At 41.4% G+C, this 20,789-nt stretch overlaps 1 protein-coding gene and 1 pseudogene across 1 annotated transcript in view; both read right to left on the reverse strand.

Moving 5' to 3' along the window:
• Window positions 1-20,789, reverse strand: part of ERICH6 (glutamate rich 6) — an 88,781-nt gene that overhangs the window by 6,637 nt on the left and 61,355 nt on the right. Inside the window, exons 12-13 of the mRNA XM_070403750.1 lie at window positions 13,753-13,908; window positions 10,661-10,889 (exon numbers count right to left, since the gene is read on the reverse strand). Coding sequence (XP_070259851.1) covers window positions 10,661-10,889; window positions 13,753-13,908 — 385 coding nt within the window. The remainder of the gene's footprint in view (window positions 1-10,660; window positions 10,890-13,752; window positions 13,909-20,789) is intronic.
• LOC139004417 (LIM and SH3 domain protein 1 pseudogene) lies at window positions 17,567-18,146 on the reverse strand (annotated as a pseudogene).

The following is a 20,789-nucleotide window of genomic DNA, read 5'->3' on the forward strand; positions in this document are numbered from 1 at the left end:
AGAGGGCATCTATCTATATAAAAGCCTAAGCGATCGTTATGACTGAATGACTGGAACAACCGGTCGACCAGTCGCTATGATGCTCACTGACCACCAGGGGGCAGACACTCAGTGCAGGAGCTGCCCCCTGGTAGTCAGTGTGCTCCCATAGCCAACTTCCCACAGCCCCTCCCCCTGGTTGGCCCCCCAATTGGCCCCAATGATGGGGGCTGGCCAGCCGACCTCCTGCAGCCCCTCTCCCTGGCTGGCCAACTTCCCATGGTCCTCCCCCCCGATGCTGGCTGGCCCCCCGATAGGCCTTGATTTCTGAGGGACCCCACCTGTGCATGAATTCGTGCATCGGGCCTCTAGTATTAAAACAAAAAGTCAGGTCAGGTACAGTATTTTATAGGACCTTGGCTTACTCTGAGTAAGATTAGAAGCCACTGGATAGTTTTGACCAGACTTATGTTTTCAAAGTATCACTCCAACTACTGTATTGGAATAGACTTTAGGAAGACCAGAAGCAGGGAGATTCATTAGGAGGCTACTATAATAATGGAAGCAAGAGATAGATTAGATATGAGAGGCAGACAAGAGAGATAGATTGGAGGACGTGAGAAGTCTTAGAGTCTGGACATAGGGTTTATAGGACTTGCAGATAATAGATGTGGGGCTATGAAACAGAAAGGAGGGTAACTAGTTCAAAGTCTTTGGCCTGAGTAAATGCATTGCCTTTTTTTTGGAAATGGAGAAGATGAAGGGTAGAGTGAGCTTTCAAGTCTAATTTTGCTAAGTAAAGTATTTAATGTTCTCTTAGGCACCCAAATAGAGGTGCAGGTTTGGAATCAGAGATATGCAAATGTCAAGTTTATGGGAGATCCCTTTGGAGATAAAACAAAAGGGCTATCAGCATGTAGGAGATATTTAAGGACAGCAGACTCAAAGAAATCAAGAGACGCTCAAGGCAAACCCTGGAAGCCCTCAATATTTGGGGAAAAAGGAAACGAAGACAGTCAACAAAGAAAAATGAGAAGGAAGCAAAATCAAGGGAGAGTAGTGACCTGGAAGCAATGGAAGACAAAGTTAGCAACAGTGAATTGCTGAGAGGTCACTAGATTTAGCATAAATTAACTATAGTACATAGGAAATATTATAAATACAATTTAAAAATAAAATGGACAAGTGTGCCGGGAAATGCAGGCATGGAAAAACCTTTAGTACTTGTTAATTGGAAAACAAAAATGAATTGAAGCCCTAAACTATAATTGTATAGTTTAATCCAATTTTTATTTTAAAAGATGTATGTATGTATAGATCCAAGATGGCGGCTGATGGGATGGCAGGCTGCAAGATAGTGTGTGAGTGAGAGAGCAAAAGGAGAGTGTGTGGACCTGCAGGGAGTGTCTGTATTTGTGAGTGAGGGGCAGTTATATTCCACAGGACTGTTGGGGACTGGTGGACCAGACTCCCCTGGCCGGGCAGCCTCTACTACTTCTGAAATCTTTTCCAGAGCAGCCAGCTTTGCCACAGACACTGCGCTATCTTAAAGAAGAGAGTGGCTGTGATCAGAAGCCCAGCCTTACCTTCAATTGGGGAAACCTCGGATACCTTCCGGGACTCTACAACCACAATGCCCAGGGACCAGCTGCCTCAACTGTGAACCCACGAACACCGAGACTCCAGCCTCCCTGGCCACAGGTGCCTAAAATGTTTGTCCAGGGGGAGACAAGGTGATGACTAAATATGCAGATGGGTCCTGCACCTTCTCACACAGCAGATAGAAGAAACAGCTGAATTGAATAACACCCACCTGGAATTAGTGAATTAAACACAGCTGGTGAGGCAATCCATGGATAGAAAGGTCAGAGATTGCCTAGAGCAGCGGTTCTCAACCTTGGCTGAACATTAGAATCACCTGGGAATCTTTGTAAAATCCTGATCTCTGGGCCTCATCCTCTGGAAATTCTGTTTCTTTGTTATGGGGTGGGGCCACAACATTAGTAACAAAGAAACAGAATTTCTGGAGGATGGGGCCCAGAAATCAGGATTTTAAAAAGATTCCCAGGTGATTCTAATGTGCAGCCAAGGTTCAGAACTACTGGCCTAGAGAGAGTCAACACAGGAGAGAGAGAGCTACATAACCAGACACCCTGAGAGGAGGGAACATGGGGAGACAAAGAAACAGCCCCTATATGAAAGAAAAAAAGAAATCACTGAAAAAGAAAATAAACGAAATGGAGGCAAGCAATATGTCAGACAAAGAATTCAGAGCAATGGTTATAAGGACACTGAAAAGGATGGAAGACCAATTTTTTTTTTAATATATTTTATTTTATTTTTTTTTTACAGAGAGGAAGGGAGAGAGATAGAGAGTTAGAAACATCGATGAGAGAGAAACATCGACCAGCTGCCTCCTGCACATCTCCCACTGGGGATGTGCCCGCAACCCAGGTACATGCCCTTGACCGGAATTGAACCTGGGACCCTTCAGTCCGCAGGCCGACGCTCTATCCACTGAGCCAAACCGGTTTCGGCGGGAAGACCAATTTAACAATATGTGTAAGAACCAAGAGGAAATGAAGAACCAAGAAGAAATGAAGAATGACATCACTGCAATAAAGAACACAATAGAAAGCATCAACAGTAGACTAGAAGCGGAGGACCGCATCAGTGACCTAGAAGACAAGGCAGGAAAAAACACTCAAGCAGAGCAGCAATAGGAAAATAACTTAAAAAAGAGGAGGAGAGCCTAAGGGAACTTTGGGACAACATGAAACAAAACAACATCTGCATAATAGGGGTGCCAGAAGGAGAGGAAATGGAACAATGATTCGAAAAACTGAAGAAATACAGTGGGGCCTTGACTTACGAGTTTAATTCGGTCCGTGATGGAGCTCGTAACTCAAATTACTCATATGTCAAATCAAAAGTGAACGGGTGAGACACATCATGCTGGGCTGATGTTGTGGCATTCACTGTGATGTTCGCTGTGCCAACTAGCGGTGGGGTATCTGAAGCTGGCTCATAACCCGAATTTTAGCTCGCAACTCAAAGCAAAAAATTGGCCAAGAGACAGCTCGTATCTCGAAAAACTCGTTAGTCGGGACACTTGTAAGTCAAGGCCCCACTGTAATGACAGAAAATTTACCTGATATTGGAAGAAAAAACTCACACAAGTCCAAGAAGCTCACAGAGTCCCAAACAAGACGAACCCCAAAAAGCCAACACTAAGACACATTATAATTAAACACCAACGACAAAGCAAGAATCTTAAAGGCTGCCAGGAAGACACATAGTTACCTACAAGGGATCTCCCATCAGACTACCAACTGATTTCTCAACAGAAACACATCAGGCCAGAAGGGAATGGAATGAAATATACAAAGTGATGCAAAGCAAGGGTCTGAATCCAAGAATACTGTTCCCAGCAAGGCTATCAATCAAAGTTGGGGGTGAAATCAGGAGCTTCACAGACAAAAAAGGACTAAGGGAGTTTATTACCACCAAACCAGCAATGCAAGAAATCCTAAAGGGTCTACTGTAAAAAGAAGAAATAGGAAGGGAAGAAGAAACACAGGCATAAAAAAATAAAAATGGCGACAAGCAAGTACCTATCAATAATAACTTTAAATGTTAAGTTGATTAAATGCCCCAATCAAAAGACATAGGGTAACTGAGTGCATAAAAAAACATGACCCATATATCTGCTGTCTACAGAAGACCCACATCAGAACAAAAGACTCACACAGACTGATGGTGAAAGGATAGAAAAAGGTTTTCTGGTGAATAGAAATGAAAAAAAAAAAATCTGGGGTAGCAATACTTATACCTGACAAATTAAACCCCAAAGTGAAGGCTATAATAAGAGATAAGGAAGGCCACTTCATAATACTAAAGGGAGCAATTCAACAAGAAGATATAACTCTGGTAAACATATATGCACCCAATACAGGAGCACCCAAATACATAAAAAAAACTTCTGGAGATATCAAGGGAGTGATTGACAGCAATACAGTCATAGTAGGGGACTTTAATACCCCACTAACACCACTGGACAAATCCTCTAAACAAAAAATCAGCAAAGAAACAGCAATCCTAAATGACTCACTAGATCAGATGGAATTAATTGACACCTTCAGAACATTCCACCCCAAAGCCACAGAATATACATTCTTCTCAAGTGCACATGGGACATTTTCAAAGATAGACTACATATTGGGACACAGGCAAAGTCTCTTCAAATTCAAGAAGATATAAATTATATCTTCTCAGATCACAATGGCATAAAATTAGAAATCAACTACAATAAAAATAATGGAAAAAAAATCAAACACCTGGAGGCTAAATAGCATGCTATTAAACAATGATTGGGTTACCAAAGAGATCAAAGAAGAAATAAATAGCATCATGGCAACAAACGACAATGAAAACACAACAATCCAAAATCAATGGGACACAGTGAAAGCAGTCTTGAGAGGGAAGTTCATAGCTCTACAGGCCTACCTCAAAAAAACAAGGAAAAATAGTAATAAATGATCTAATCCTACAACTCAAAGAATTAGAAAGAGAGCAACAAGAAAAGCCCAGTGTAAGCAGAAGGAAGAACACAATAAAGATCAGAAATAAATGACATAGAGACCAAAAAAAAAAAAAAAAAAAAAAAAACCAATACAAAAGATCAACAAAACCAAGAGCTGGTTCTTTGAAAGGATAAACAAGATTGATGAACCGCTAGCCAGGCTCACCAAGAAGCAAAGAGAGAGGACCCAAATAAACAAAATCAGAAATGAAACAGGTAAAGTAACAATCGATCCCACAGAAATACAAAGGATTATGAAAAAATACTATGAACAACTCTATTCCAACAAAATGGACAACCTAGATGAAATGGACATATTCTTAGAAAAATACAACATTCCAAAACTCAATCAGGAAGAATAAAAAAACCTGAATAGGCCGATAACTACAGAAGAAATTGAAGCAGTGATAAAAAATCTTCCAACAAACAAAAGCCCTGGTCCAGACGGCTTTACAGGGAAGTTCTACCAAACATTCAAAGAACTAAAACCTATCCTCCTCAGACTATTCCAAAAAATTAAAGAGGAAGGCACACTTCCAAGTTCTTTCTATGAAGCCAACATTATTCTAATTACAAAACCAGATAAAGACACCACAAAAAAAGAACTACAGGCTGATATCTTTGATGAACATAGATGCTAAAATCCTCAACAAAATTCTAGCAAATCGGATTCAGCATTAAATTAGAAAGATCATACATCATGACCAAGTGGGATTTATTTCGGGGATGCAAGGATGGTACAATATCTACAAATCAATAAATGTGATACACCACATAAACTAATTGAGAAACAAAGATCACATAATTATACCAATCGATGCAGAAAAAAGCATTTGACAAAATCCAATACCCTTTCTGGATAAAAACTCTCAGCAAAGTAGTTATAGAGGGATCATACCTCAACATAATAAAAGCCTTATATGACCAACCTACAGCCAACATCATACTCAATGGGCAAAAACTAAACTCATTTCCCCTAAGAATGGGAACAAGACAGGGATGCCCTCTTTCACCATTCCTATTTGATATAGTACTGGAAGTGCTAGCCATAGCAATCAGACAAGAAGATAAAATAAAAGGCATCCAAATTGGAAAAGAAGAAGTAAAACTGTCCTTATTCACAGATGACATGGTATTATACATAGAAAACCCCAAAGACTCCATAAAAACTACTAGACCTAATAAATGAATTTGGCAATGTAGCAGGATACAAAATTAACACCCAGAAACCTACGGCCTTTTTATACACCAAAAATAAACTCACAGAAAGTGAAACTAAAAAAACAAGCCCATTTACCATTGCACCAGAAAAATTAAGATACCTAGGAATAAGCTTAACTAAGGAGGTAAAAGACCTGTACTCAGAAAACTACAGGACATTGAAAACAGAGATAGAGGAAGAACATACCATGTTCATAGATTGGTAGAATCAACATCATTAAAATGTCCATACTACTCAAAGCAATCTACAGATTCAATGCAATCCCCATTAAAATACCAATGACACATTTCAAAGAGCAAGAAAAACTTACCAAAAATTCATCTAGAATAGAAAAAGACCCCAAATAGCCATAGCAATCCTGAGAAAGAAGAACAAATTTGGAGGGATCACAGTACCAGATATCAAGCTATATTACTAAGGCATGGTTCTCAAAACTGCCTGATACTAGCACAAGAACAGATACATAGACCAATTGAACAGAACAGAGAACCCAGAAATCGACTCAAGACATTATGCTTAATTAATATTTGACAAAGGAGGCAATAGCATACAATGGTGTCAAGACAGTCTTTTGAATAAATTGTGCTGGGAAATTAAGTCAGATACATGCAAAAAAAAAAAAAAGAAAAGAAAGAAAAGAAAAGAAACTAGATCGTCAACTTACACCACACACAAAAACAAACTCAAAATGGCTAAAGGACTTAAATGTAAGACTGGAAACCATAAAAATCCCACAAGACTTGATAGGCAGCAAAATAGCAGACATATGTCATATCAATATCTTTACCGACACAGCTCCTAGGGCAATGTAGACAAAGGAGAAAATAAACAAATGGGACTACATCAAAATAAAAAGCTTCTGCACAACAAAAGAAACCATCAACAAAACAACAAGAATATGGGAGAACATATTTGCCAATGCTATTTCAGATAAGGGTTTAATCTCCAAAATTTACAGAGAACTCATATAACTTAACAAAAGGAAGATAAATGATCAGATCAAAAAATGGGCAAAGGACCTAAATAGACACTTTTAAAATATATATATTTTATTGATTTTTTACAGAGAGGAAGGGAGAGAGATAGAGAGCTAGAAACATCGATGAGAGAGAAACATCGATCAGCTGCCTCCTGCACATCTCCCACTGGGGATGTGCCCGCAGCCCTTGACCGGAATCGAACCCGGGACCCTTCAGTCCGCAAGCCGACGCTCTATCCACTGAGCCAAACCGGTTTCGGCTAAATAGACACTTTTTGAAAGAGGACATACAGAAGGCTGAGAGACATATGAAAACATGCTCAAAGTCACTAATCATCTCAGAGATGCAAATCAAAACAATAATGAGATACCATCTCACACCTGTCAGATGATAGCCATTATCATCAACAAATCAACAAATGACAAGTTCTGGTGAGGATGTGGAGAAAAAGGAACCCTCATGCACTGTTGGTGGGAATGCAGAGTGGTGCAGCCACTGTGGAAGACAGTATGGCGTTTCCTCCAAAAGTTAACAATGGAACTCCCATTTGACCCAGTAATCCTACCTCTAGCTCTATATCTCAAGAAACCAGAAACACCAATCAGAAAGAACATATGCACCCCTATGTTCATAGCAGCACAATTTACAATAGCTAAGATCTGGAAACAACCTAAGTGCCCATCAGCAGATGAGTGGATTAAAAAACTGTGGTACATCTACACAATGGAATACTATGCCACTATTAAAAAGAAGGAACTTTTACCATTTGCAACAGCATGGATGGAACTGGAGAGCATTATGCTAAGCGAAATAAGCCAGTTGGAGAAAGATAAATATCACATGATCTCACTTAAATGTGGGATATAATGATCAACATAACATGATGAACAAAAATATATCCAGAGACAAATGGCAGGGTAGGTGGGGGTGTTAGAGACCAACCAAAGTACTTGTATGCATGCATATTAGCATAAGCAATGGACACAGACACTAGGGGGGTGGGGACTTGCCTGGGGTGGGAATGGCTGGGTGGGGGGATCAATCAGGGAAAAAGGAGACATATGTAAAACTTTAGACAATAAATTTTATATATACATATATGTGTGTGTGTGTGTGTGTGTGTGTGTGTGTGTGTGTGATGTATGTAAGTAACTTGTAAATGCATAGAAAAGAGAAATACACACTAAATTTTGGGTGATGGTTACCTTTGGGAAAGGGATTAGAGTAGAAGAAAGGATAAAAGGAAAATCTCATTTTTAAACTTTGATTTTTCTATATTATTTGAATCTTCAAATATGAGAATGTATTCACATGTTCCATTTGTATTTTTAAAAAATCCAAAGAAAGGGTGATCATGAGGACAAAGAGAAAAGTAAAAACTTTAACACCGAATTCTTTCTTTTGCATCAAAGTGACTGTTTTTCTGATTAAAATTCATTTCTAAAGAGGGAGAGGAGAGAGAGTGAGCACATTTTGCACACTCAGCAGATGAGTGGATTAAAAACTGTGGTACATCAGTTTTTGGTAAATATAATGTACCAAATGTACAAGGCTATATTGTAAATTTCTATGTCTGGAGCCTGAACAGCCGCTTGCAGTAGCTAGACTGGTTGAATGCAGCTAGAATAATTCACAGCAATTGTAGACACTCTCTTTATATTGGATGAATCTGAAGTCTCCCCTGTTTGTTTTTATGACATGTTTCTGCCTGTGCTGAATATTGAGGTCATACTTCCACTTAATTAAAAGTATAAACTTTAGAAGTTGAAGACACCTTAGAAGTTGGAGCAGTGTTTTCCTCTAATAATTGATGAAACAAAGGTCAGAGTTAAAGGAACTTGTTCAAAGCCCCACAGTATATATGCTACATAAGTATATAGCCACACAGATCTGTATCTATTTCTACACCTGTGTATATATTTCAGCTTTATTGAAGTTTAACTGTTAAACTCTACATCTATCTTGAGCTGTCACTGACTGACGCCAAGCACAATGCTTAGCACCTTACATTCTCATCGAATCTTCACAACAATTGATATGGTAGGAATTATTATCCCCATTTTATGGATGAGGTGTGAAGGACAGACTGCCCCATGATGTGACTGCTGCCAGACCCATGAGCTAGATGTGGTCCAGACAGAGACTGCTTCCCCTAAACCAGTGATGGCGAACCTATGACATGCATGTCAGAGGTGACACGTGAACTCATTTTTTGGTTGATTTTTCTTTGTTAAATGGCATTTAAATATATAAAATAAATATCAAAAATATAAGTCTTTGTTTTACTATGGTTGCAAATATCAAAAAATTTCTATATGTGACACGGCACCAGAGTTAAGTTAGGGTTTTTCAAAATGCTGACACACCGAGCTCAAAACGTTCGCCATCACTGCCCTAAACACTCAGGGAGTGACTGTAATAGACATTTTCCTTCTGACATAAACAGTATCTCTGCCTTAAGCCCCATGGTGTGCGGGTTCTGGAATGACCCTTGTCCTGACCTGGGCACACATGTAAGGTATTTCCCTTTACCTGGGATGGGTCTGGGGCCAGTGCCCCATCCCTCCTGCCTTGTTTTGTTAGTTCTTTGGTGCCTGTCAAGCAGTCTGGAAGATATCTACTTCATCTGCCCAAGATGTAAGTTTCCTTTAATAAACTCTGTTAATTGCCAGACTGGAGTGGCCTGGCTCTTTCTTCAGCCTTTCCCTGCCCATCACTTATGAAGGTACTAGTAGATTTCCAGTCTTGGGGCTTTTCCCTGGGACTGTGTCTACTAATATGAGGGAACTGAAGTTCAAGTTCACCTACTTAGCTAAATGGCAGAGTTGAGTTTTGAAACTACATCAAATGTAACCTGAAGTCCATGTTCTTAACTATTGCACTGTATTGCCAGTTACTGAGAGTGCTTCTGGGCCATGGAATCAGTAAAACACTAGAGACTCTGTAATTCAGGAGCTCCCCATCCCACAGGAAGTGCAGCCAGGAGGGCAATTAAAGGAGCACAGTTCAGCAAGCGCAGAGACAGAGGTGAGTGCAGCCCAGAGAAGGACATGACTGACCCTCACTCAGCCAAGGGCTAGGCAGTATGGAAGTGTCTCCAAGGAGAAGGGGCTGATGCTTGGTCTTGGACATTGTTAGAATCCAGGTCTCCTGACTTAGCTCAGGGCTTTCTCCTAGAGCAGCGGTTCTCAACCTGTGGGTTGCGGCTTTTGGCAGTTGAATGACCCTTTCACAGGGGTCACCTAAGACCATCCTGCATGTCAGATATTTACATTACGATTCATAACAGTAACAACATTACAGTTATGAAGTAGCAACGAAAATAATTTTATGGTTGGGTCACAACAAGAGGAACTGTATTTAAAGGGCCAGAAGGTTGAGAGCCACTGTACTAGAGCAAAGAGAGAAACAAATGCAATCCTAAAACCAAACTCCCAAAGCAGCACTATGCATGCACTCACAGAGGAAATATTCAGTAAATGTTGCTTGGATCCAAGTCTGAACTAGAAGCAATTTCTGAGGATGAAGAAACAATTAATAAGACCCCCCCCCCAACTCCATTTGAAACTTTCACCTCTTGTTTTTCATTGAATTCCAAAATTCTTAGTGGACAGTAGATTACACACAAGTATAATCCTATATAATAAAAGGCTAATATGCAAATTATTCCCTTGACCAGGAGTTCAACTGGGAGTTCGAACAGGGGGTGGGGCTGGCCCGCCAACCACCTGCAGTCCCTCCCGCTGGCCGTCCTGGCCCAATCGACCTTGATCGGGGCAGGCTGGTCAGACCCCACCCATGCATGAATTCATCCACTGGGTCTCTAGTTTATCAATAATAACACTAACAAAAGTTATTTTACTCTTACGATTTAACTGTTTTTAAAAATGTACCTACCTGCACTTTGGTTCCGACATTGATTCTTGCCTGCTGGCCCATTGCTAGGAAAGTGATTGAAATCTTGTCTTGTTCTAAGATGCGAACTCCAACATAATGGTTCAAAGCCAGAAAGACGGGTTTAAATGAAACAACGGGCGAGGAAGTGACAGAACTTGACCAATTCCAGGCTCTTACTCTATTGCCAGCTTGATCTGAATATTGACCTCCAAAGACATTGATGTAAACCCTGGGCAGAAAGGAAATTAATAATCACAAACAGAAACACTATAATTCAACTCTGAAATTTGACCTGACATTTTCAAACCAAGGGAAGTAGTAGTTTATGCTAGCCAATAGCATATAAATGTTGGAAAAATCCTAGGTGATCCTCGGAGTGATAAGACCGTGACTGAATGCTGTACTAATATGAAGTACTGGGTTTAATTCAAGACCTACTAATATGCCAAAATGGGTCAAACGATGGAACCAGGATGGTAAAGAAATTTGGAAAATGATGTGCTGGAAGAAAGATGAAGTAGAAGGTTTAATCTGGACAAGAAGAAATACAGGGGAGCAGGCTATACCTGAAAACCAGGAGAAGAACAGTGCTTAGATTTTCCCCATGGCAAAATGAAGACTGAGGGTGTAAATTTTGAGGACAGCCAAATTGACCTCAGTACAAGAGAGCTGTTTTCTAACAGCATCTGGCACCTGGAAGCCAGGAGTCTGAGGAGGCCTCTCTCCAGGGTTGGGGTGGGCAGGAGAGCTCAGGGGATGTCTCAGAGGCACTGTGGAAGAGAAGAGCTCTGTGACAGAGCAGAAGGTGAACTTAGACCAGCCAGGCTCCCCAGTCTCTTAGCGCCATCACTAATGCACATTTTACTACACACACACAAATTTAGCTATGCACAGTCTGAAAGCTAGTGGCACTAATGATGTCCATTCTACTCAGTTAACTCCTTCTCATGCTCTCTCACCTTCTTCCAAATTGGATCTCCACCTCTTCCTTGAGGAGATAGAATATGTAGAGTTCTGGGTGCTTAGAAAGTTGGCTTAATTTGATAATGAATTATTTCTTTAAAAACCAGATGAATTGGCCATGAAGGCCCCCTAAGTAAAGTCTCTAACATATTATTTCCCCAGTATTGATTAGTGGCAGTAATCTAATAGCAAAAGAACAAATAAGAAATTGAGATGATTATCTTATTGTGTCTGGAAAGTAGGATACAAAATTATCCATATAAATTATTTATTTAATAAACATTCTTGAGCCTAGACCATGTACAGATACATACTATGTAATGACAAAGATTCAGGGTGTGCCTTCAAGCATCTTCAGTCCAGTAGGGGAGATGGGCATGTTTCACAAGAGGCAGTGAGAAGGGGTTAAGAGTGTATCAAGGAATCATATCAGAGGGCCCAGGAGTAGAGCTGGTGGGTCAGAGGGCTTCATTGGCAAGGGAAAAGTCCTAGAAACTAATGAATACCTGGTGACAATTAATATAGTGCCCCACCAAACATAATATAGAGTTGTTGTTGAACCCTGAAGGATAAGTAGAAATTCCCCAATATACATGGGGATAACTCATTGATTACTGCCTTGGACTGAAAACACAAATAGCTTTCTGTGTCCTAACTCAAGTTCTGACAGTGTCCAAGCTTTGTCAATTATTGGCAGAATTTCTCAAGATGAGACTGTTACACCTTTAAATAATTTAAAGGGAGAGAATATCTCTTTCTGAAAACCTCAAAAAGTTTAAATTGTATTTGAAGTTAGAATCTGAATTTCACTTGCTCAGGTTAAATGAAATAAGATAAAGTCAGAGTACAGAGTACATGAGTTAGTAGATCAAAATGGGATCAGGATCTTAATTGCTCTAGAGATTTTGTTTGTATGCTATTGTTGTTAGTTGTGGCTATAGAAAGCTTACTTAGTTAGAAACATAGAGTGTCCCAAAAAATGTATACACACACTTTGAATAATTATAAAGGTGGTGTTTATTAAAATACATTTAATTTTCAAAATTGAGCTATCAGCTGTTAAAGTGTGTATACATTTTGGGGGACACCCTGTATATCTCAGACAATAACAATGCATTGTAGCACCTGTCCATTGTAAATTATTTCCATAGGTGAAGCAGTATAATATTATTAGGGCATAAGCTCTAGAGCAGTGGTTCTCAACCTTGGCTGCACATTAGAATCACCTGGGAATCTTTTTAAAATCCTGATTTCTGGGCCTCATCCTCTGGAAATTCTGTTTCTTTGTTACTAATGTTGTGGCCTCAACCCATAACAAAGAAACAGAATTTCCGGAGGATGAGGCCCAGAAATCAGGATTTTAAAAAGATTCCCAGGTGATTCTAATGTGCAGCCAAGGTTGAGAACCACTGCTCTAGACAGACCATCTGAGTTCATATTCCATATCCCTAATGTAATTTATATAGATTTTGAAATAACATTGACATTGTATACTTAATATTTTCTTTTCATTTATAGAAAGGATATGATGAAAAAAATAAAAAAACAAAATGAAAATAACATTAAAAAAGAAAAAGATATTAAAAGAAGAAAAAAGAAAGAAGCAAACAAAAAGAATATGATGAGCTTTGTTTTACAAAGTTGTCTAGGATTTTTCCAGAGAAGTATATGGAAAGGCATAAATCAAATAGTTCTATGAGTTGAACATTACTATCTAAAGACCATTAACTTAAATAAATTTTCTTAAAGCCATTTTTATCATTTAAAAGAAAAAAATAAAACTTCTAGTTATTAGATGAATAAGTTCTGGGGTCTAATGTATAGCATAGTAATTATATTGAATAATGCTATGTTATATATTTAAAAGTTGGTAACAAAGTATGTCTTCGGTGTTCTCAACACACACAAAAAAGGTAATTAGGTGGAATGATGCATGTGTTAACTAATGATATGGTGGTAATCATTTTGAAATTTTTTTAAGTATAGCAAACCAATAAGGTTGTACACCTTTAACTTACACCATGTTGTATGTCAATTATATCTCAATAAAGTTGGAAAAAATAAAAGGAAAAATAAAATTTCACAAACCCAGAAAGCACAATGGCAGCAGGAGGAAACTAGAAGCCTACCAGACATTTCCATTGGGATGATAGCAGGAACTTCGGCCAGAAGAGTCCAGCACTGCCAGGATCGCAGGGTTAGTGGGTATGTCTTCTTGGACTATACAAGTGAAACCATGGGTCTTGTTGGGCACTCGGATGATGGCTAGGTTTCCAGATGGGTAGCTGAGATCAGATAAGGTCATTGTTCTAATGGTCCCTGGCTATACTGTGAATAAATTCAATTTATGAGAAAGACCTTTAAAATGGAAAGCATTCCCAAAACAGGAGATATTGTTTTCATTTAAAAATGTTATGCGTTTTATGTGAATCAAATCTCTATATATATAAAAGCCTAAGCGACCTTTACGACAGAACAACCCAAATGACCAGAACGACCAGAATGACTGGTCACTATGATATTTACTGGCGACCAGGGGGCAGACGCTCAATGCAGGAGCTGCCCCCAGCCTGCAGGTCCCGAACACCAATGGGGCCTGCCAGCCAACCTCCTGGTACCTCCCCCTGGGCCAGCAGGCCCCCAATCACGGGATTTGGGCCAGGCCTCTGGGTGGTGATGGGGAATCAGAGGTGGGTGGTGGCGGACACGGTCCCTATCCCAGGGGGGCAGAGGGCCAGCTCCCTCCTTGGGGCTGGCAGCCAACCTCCCACATCACTCTCCCTGACCCTCCTTGTCGGGGTTCTTGTTCCAGCATTAAGAAGAGTTCAGGGGGAGAAACCAAGATGGCCGCATAGGTAAACACCGGAAATTGCTGCCTTACACAAACACTTCAAAAATACAACTAAAAGACAAATGGACATCATCCAGAACCACAGGAAGGCTGGATGAGTGGAAATTCTACAACTAGAAGGAAAGAGAAAAGCACACTGAGACTCAGAGGAGGTGCAGAAGTAAAGTGCAGAGGTATGGAGGCGCACGTGGAAAGGGCTGGCAACTGAGGACTCGGTTGTCTTTTGCAATCGGGAGGGAGTCTCAAGCTCCAGACTGCTCTGAACTCCAGTTCCAGGCGAGTCTCTGGGGACCCAGACTCATACGAGGAGAAACTGAACTGTCTGGCATCGGTCAGAACTTGAGGGCAGCTTTCTCTCAGAGGTGTTTGCAGTGATTATTGGGACACTGAGATGCGGGGCCTCTTAAGGCAGGACTGAGGAGCAGCCATAGCTGCTTGCTTCGCCCTATTGATCCCCTGAGACCCCACCCCACCCAAGCTGTGCCCAGAGACTTTTGCATATGAAAGACCTGGCCCTTTGCAGTCTGAATTTTACCTAACAAACTGCAGCTGGGTCAGAGAGACCCAGAACTTCCAAAAGAAGGCCCAAGACCCCACAGCAGCTTGCACTGCTTCACAGCTGGGCCTCATCTGGGCACCTCCAAACCCCAAACAAAGAAGATGAATCTGCAGATCTCTCTATAGCTCCTGCTGGGTAGCCTCAGGCAGAGGCTAAATTAGCACCTCCTTAGAGATCCAAGAGCCAGTGTACCCAGTGATCAGAGTGGGACCATCCAATTACAACTCCTCAGATCCATAAGGGACACACTCAGGGGGCAGACTCAGTAAGCACCAAAGCCCCACTGAAGCAAGTCTTGCCCCAGAAGGGTGTCTCCAGCACTGAAGTTCTCCCACTGTAGACACAGCTGATTCTCACAGCCTATTGGCCTGGAGGTCAATTCCTCCCAGTGATACCTACAACAATCAAGGCTTAACTACAACAAGACTGTGCACAAAGCCCACAAAGGGGTTCACCAAGAGTGTCCACCTCAGGTAACTGGGGAGGCTGAGCCACTGGGCCCTATAGGACACCTAGCACACAAAGCCACTCTATCAACACAGGGAAGCAGCCAAAATGAGGAGACAAAGAAACAGGTCACAAATGACATAAATGGAGGAAAGCAAACTACTGGATATAGAGTTAAAAACCATATTTATAAGGTTTTTAAAGAATTTTCTGGAAACCACCAATAAATGTAGTGAGACCCTCAAGAAATCTAGTGAGACCCTCAAGGTTATGAGAAAGGACCAACTAGAAATTAAGCATACACTGACTGAAAAAAAGAATATTATACAAACTCCCAACAGCAGACTAGAAGATTGCAAGAATCAAGTCAAAGATTTGAAATACGAAGAAGCAAAAACACCCAACCGGAAAAGCAAAATGAAAAAAGAATCCAAAAATACGAAGATAGTGTAAGGAGCCTCTGGGACAGCTTCAAGCGCACAAACATCCGAATTATAAGGGTGCCAGAAGAAGAGAGAGAGCAAGATATTGAAAACCTATTTGAAGAAATAATGACAGAAAACTTCCCCCACCTGGTGAAAGAAATAGACTTCCAAGTCCAGGAAGTGCAGAGAACCCCAAACAAAAGGAATCCAAAGGGGACCACACCAAGACACATCATAATTAAAATGCCAAGAGCAAAAGACAAAGAGAGAATCTTAAAAGCAGCAAGAGAAAAAAAGTCAGTTACCTAGAAGGGAGTACCCATACGACTGTCAGCTGATTTCTCAACAGAAACTATGCAGGCCAGAAGGGAGTGGCAAGAAATATTCAAAGTGATGAATAGCAAGAACCTACAACCAAGACTACTTTATCCAGCAAAGCTATCATTCAGAATTGAAGGTCAGATAAAGAGCTTCACTGATAAGAAAAAGCTAAAGGAGTTCATCACCACCAAACCAGTATTATATGAAATGCTGAAAGGTATCCTTTAAGAAGAGAAAGAAGAAGAAAAGGGTAAAGATACAAATTATGAACAACAAACATGCATCTATCAACAACTGAATCTAAAAATCAAGTGAATAAATAATCTGATGAACAGAATAAACTGGTGATTATAATAGAATCAGGGGCATAGAAAGGGAGTGGACTGACTATTCTCGGGGGGGAAAGGGGTGTGGGGGGTGCGGGAAGAGACTGGACAAAAATCGTACACCTATGGATGAGGACATATTGTGTGTCGGGGGGGGGGGGGGGTAAAGGCAGAGGATGGGGTGGGAACTGGGTGGAGGGGAGCTATGGGGGGGAAAAGAGGAACAACTGTAATAATCTGAACAATGAAGATTTAATTTAAAAAAAAAGAGAAGAGTTCAGCAATCTGGAGAAGGCTGTGAGTAAATTAAATAGGAGTCCAGAAATGAAGCATAATTTTGAAAGGCATTTGGGGGTTAGAGGAGCCTAGTTTAAAGGAAACTAAGATCTAAGATCTCCTCCTCTCAGACCCCATGCTTTTTATTAATACAAATTGTCCTGAGATGAGGCAGAGATATACACTTCAAAGTGTCAGGGTTTTGCATACAGAGGCATTGTCAGAATGGAAGAATTAGCCTATGGCTGTTCAGGTGTTTGGTCAGTAGGAGGCAATAACATGTAGATTAAGATGCCCTGAGCTATCTGGCAGCCAAAAATCATTTTAATGTATTCTATTCAGGTTTGGGGAAATGCCTTTAGCCATTCCCAGATTCAGCCCTGCTGTCATGTTGGAATTGGTTTCCAGCACCTCTCTCCCTCCCCTCCCCCCAAGGCCCTGATCAGCCCTCTGTGGTGGCTGTTGGTCCCTCACCCCAGCCAAAGTCCTGGTCCCTCCCTGGGGTTGGCAGGTCCTGATCACCCCATCAGGCAGGCCCACGGGCTGTGACGGGAACCGGCTGTGAGTGGCAGGGGATATGGGTGGCGAGGGGAACCTAATCAGTCCTGATCGCTGGCCAGGCCTAGGGACCCCACCCGTGCATGTGTTTCATGCACTGAGCCTCTAGTATATTTATAAGACACAAAAAAAACCTCAACATAATACTAGAAAATAGAATCTGGCATCACATAAAAAGGATTATGTACCACGACAAAATGGACTTTTCCCTGAAATGCAAGGTTGGTTTAATATTTGAAAATCAATTAATGAAATGTACAATATTGATATAATAAAGAGCAAATAATGAGGCTGCTGCTCCTGGGGTCTCCGGGAGCTGGCGCTGTCCTGGACATCTCGCTGGGGCTCCAAGCCCTCACCCCCACTGGGGCCCATGCGGCTCTTCTCAAACTTCGTGGTATTTTATATTACTGATCCGGTCCTGGGTCTTCTTGATACTCTGGAGTTCGGGTGTGTCTGCCACCACGCTGAAGCCCTTGCCCTTGTTCTTCTCGAACTCCTCCTTGTAGCACACCTAACTCTGGAGCTCGCTCTGTTGTTTGAGGCGGAGATTTTCAGGGGTGTCAGCCACCATGGTGAAGGACTGCTTGGGCTAGTGTGCGTTGCAGTAGGACTTCTTGTAGCCCCTGTAGTTCCTTATGTTGAGTGTCATCTTGCAGGTCTCGCAATGGAAGCATGCTTTATGCCAGAATTTATCCAGACAGTTCACCTTCTCCGTGGGGTACACCACCTTGCTGCACCGGGCGCAATTGGAATTCATGGCTCCGGGAAAGGCTGGGGCGGGGACGCCAGGGCTCGTGCGCGCTCTCCCTCCCCGGAGCTAGCTGGCGGGAGACGGGCCGCGGCTCTAAATACACAGGCGGCGGCGATTGCTGCCGGAGCCAGCAAACTGGCCTCCGCCTCCGCCTCCGCCCTCTTTCCCCGAACAAACACAGCGGGGAGGAGGGGCCGCACCGGGGCTGGGGGGAGGGGGGCGGGTTCTGGGCGGGGGCGTGGAGGGCGTGTCTAGGTGAGTCCTGAGGGCTCCTGGGGCCGGGTGCTCCCAGGCTGGAGGCGCCCTGGAGAGACGCTGGCTGTGCCCAGAGCCCTTCCCGCGCTGAAGGCGCCTCGGAGCCGGTGTGGCGGAACATCTGGGGCAGCCGGGCTGCGGGAGGTGGGCAAACCTCTCGCCTCCGTCGAGGGTGGGGTTGGAACACTCCTGAACCGACTCACCACATTCGGGGACTTTCTTTTGTACCCATCGCTACTTGGCATGAACCTACGGACGGAATGGGTACCCCTTGTCCTACACCTACATTAGCCTCCCTTCCCCCTCATATCCTTTCCCACTTTTGTGGGTGCACTGGAGGTTTTAGGGAAATTTTATCGAAGAGAAGAAATGAAAGGCGTTTAAATTGGTAATGGAAGATATAAAATGATCCCTATATTCAGAAGACCTGTTCTTACGTAGAGAAAATCCTAAAGAATCTACAAAACAATATAGTAGAACTATTGAGTTCAGCAGGGTTGTTGGCTACAAGATTAATATATAAAAATAAATTGTATTATTCTATTCTATTCTAGCAGTGAACATTCTGAAAGTGAAATTAAGAAAATAATTCCAGCCAGTGTGACTCAGTGGTTGAACGTGGATCTATGAACCAGGAGGTTATGGTTTGATTCCTGGTCAGGGCACATGCCTGGGTTACAGGATGATCCCCAGTAAGGGGCTTGCAGGAGACAGCCCATCAATGATTCTCTCTCATCATTGATGTTTTTTTTTTTTTTTCTCTCTCCCTCTCCATTTCTCTCTAAAATCAATAAATATATATTTTAAAAATTCAATTTATACTAGCACCAAAAGGAATCAAATATACTGAGGATAATTCACTAACTGTTGATACTTACTCCTATCTAAACTGACCAGAAGTGCAGAGATGATGTAAATACAAGATTGATACTGAATCATTTTGAAAACCAGCCACAGTCTTTACGAGTTAGCAATTAAAGGCAGGGCATGAAGTGATAATTAATAATAAAAGTTGGGGAAGTTATTTTAAATTTATTGGTACAATTAAAATAAAACCCACACTCTTTCTCATAGGGTCTAAGGAATTAAAACTTTATCGCACTTCCTATGCCACAAAAGTCATTTTTCTGGTTTATTATTGAGCTTTGACTAAACATTTAGGAAACTATACTAAAAACGACTTTCTCCTACAAAGTGAGGCCCTGATTCACCAAAATTCCTCCACATTTCATAGGGCTTTTTTGTTGGTTTGTTTTTGCTTTCCTCAAGATACTAAATAGCCTCTATTTGAAAATACCAAAGGGCCCGGCCATCAGGCAGAAGTTCAGGTGACCAACAACTTACTATTCCATAAAATGAATATTGAATTTTTGTATTAAAAAATAACATGGTGCTCATGGATGTGTCAGCTGCTACACATTTTCTTGGGGGCAAAATCTATCAAAGCTTTAAAATGTCCATAAGTTCTTACCCAGAATTTGTACCACTAGGTATTTAATTCAAGAAAATAAGTGATAAGTATGAAAGGAAATATGCACAAAGCTGTTCATTTAGGTACTGTATATAATAGCAAAAAATTTCGAAACCACCTTTGTTTGGTAATAGGGGACAGGTTAAATGAATTATAGTACATTCTATAATGAAATACCATGTGGTTATAAAATGGTGTTAAAATTCTATATTTATTGCACGTTATATACTCATAACATTATCTATTGTATAATATATGTGAAGGGGGCAAGTTATAAAATATGAAATATAGTGGAAGAACTGATTTTTTAAAAAGTATATGCCCATAGGGAAAAATAAGAAATGAAAAATGAAAAGATGTTAACAGCTTTTCTTTGGTTGGTAGAATTTGGGGGTAATATCTGTTTTAAAAATATTTTTCTATGTACTTTTTCTTTACCTATCTTTTTGTAAAGAAATAAAGCTACTAAAAGTAACTTGTTGCTATGCCCCAACCCAGTGGTCGGCAAACCACGGTTCACGAGCCACATGCAGCTCTTTGGCCCCTTGAGTGTGGCTCTTTCACAAAATATCACGTGCAGGCACGCAAATAAAGTGCGACTGAAACTTCGTGGCCTATGCGCAGAAGTCGGTATTTTGTGGAAGAGCCACACTCAAGGGGCCAAAGAGCCATGGCTCACGAGCCGCAGTTTGCCGACCACTGCCCTAACCGGTTTGGCTCAGTGGATAGAGCGTCAGCCTGGGGACTCAAGGGTCCCAGGTTCGATTCTGGTCAAGAGCATGTACCTTGGTTGCAGGCACATCCCCAGTAGGGAGTGTGCAGGAGGCAGCTGATCGATGTTTCTCTCTCATTGATGTTTCTAACTCTCTATCCTCCTCCTTTCCTCTTTGTAAAAAAATTCAATAAAATATATTAAAATAAAA

This window comes from Myotis yumanensis, unplaced genomic scaffold (genome assembly GCF_028538775.1).
Source record: "Myotis yumanensis isolate MYYU_CA2020_CCGP unplaced genomic scaffold, mMyoYum1.0.hap1 SCAF_2, whole genome shotgun sequence".
Taxonomy (NCBI): Eukaryota; Metazoa; Chordata; class Mammalia; order Chiroptera; family Vespertilionidae; genus Myotis; species Myotis yumanensis.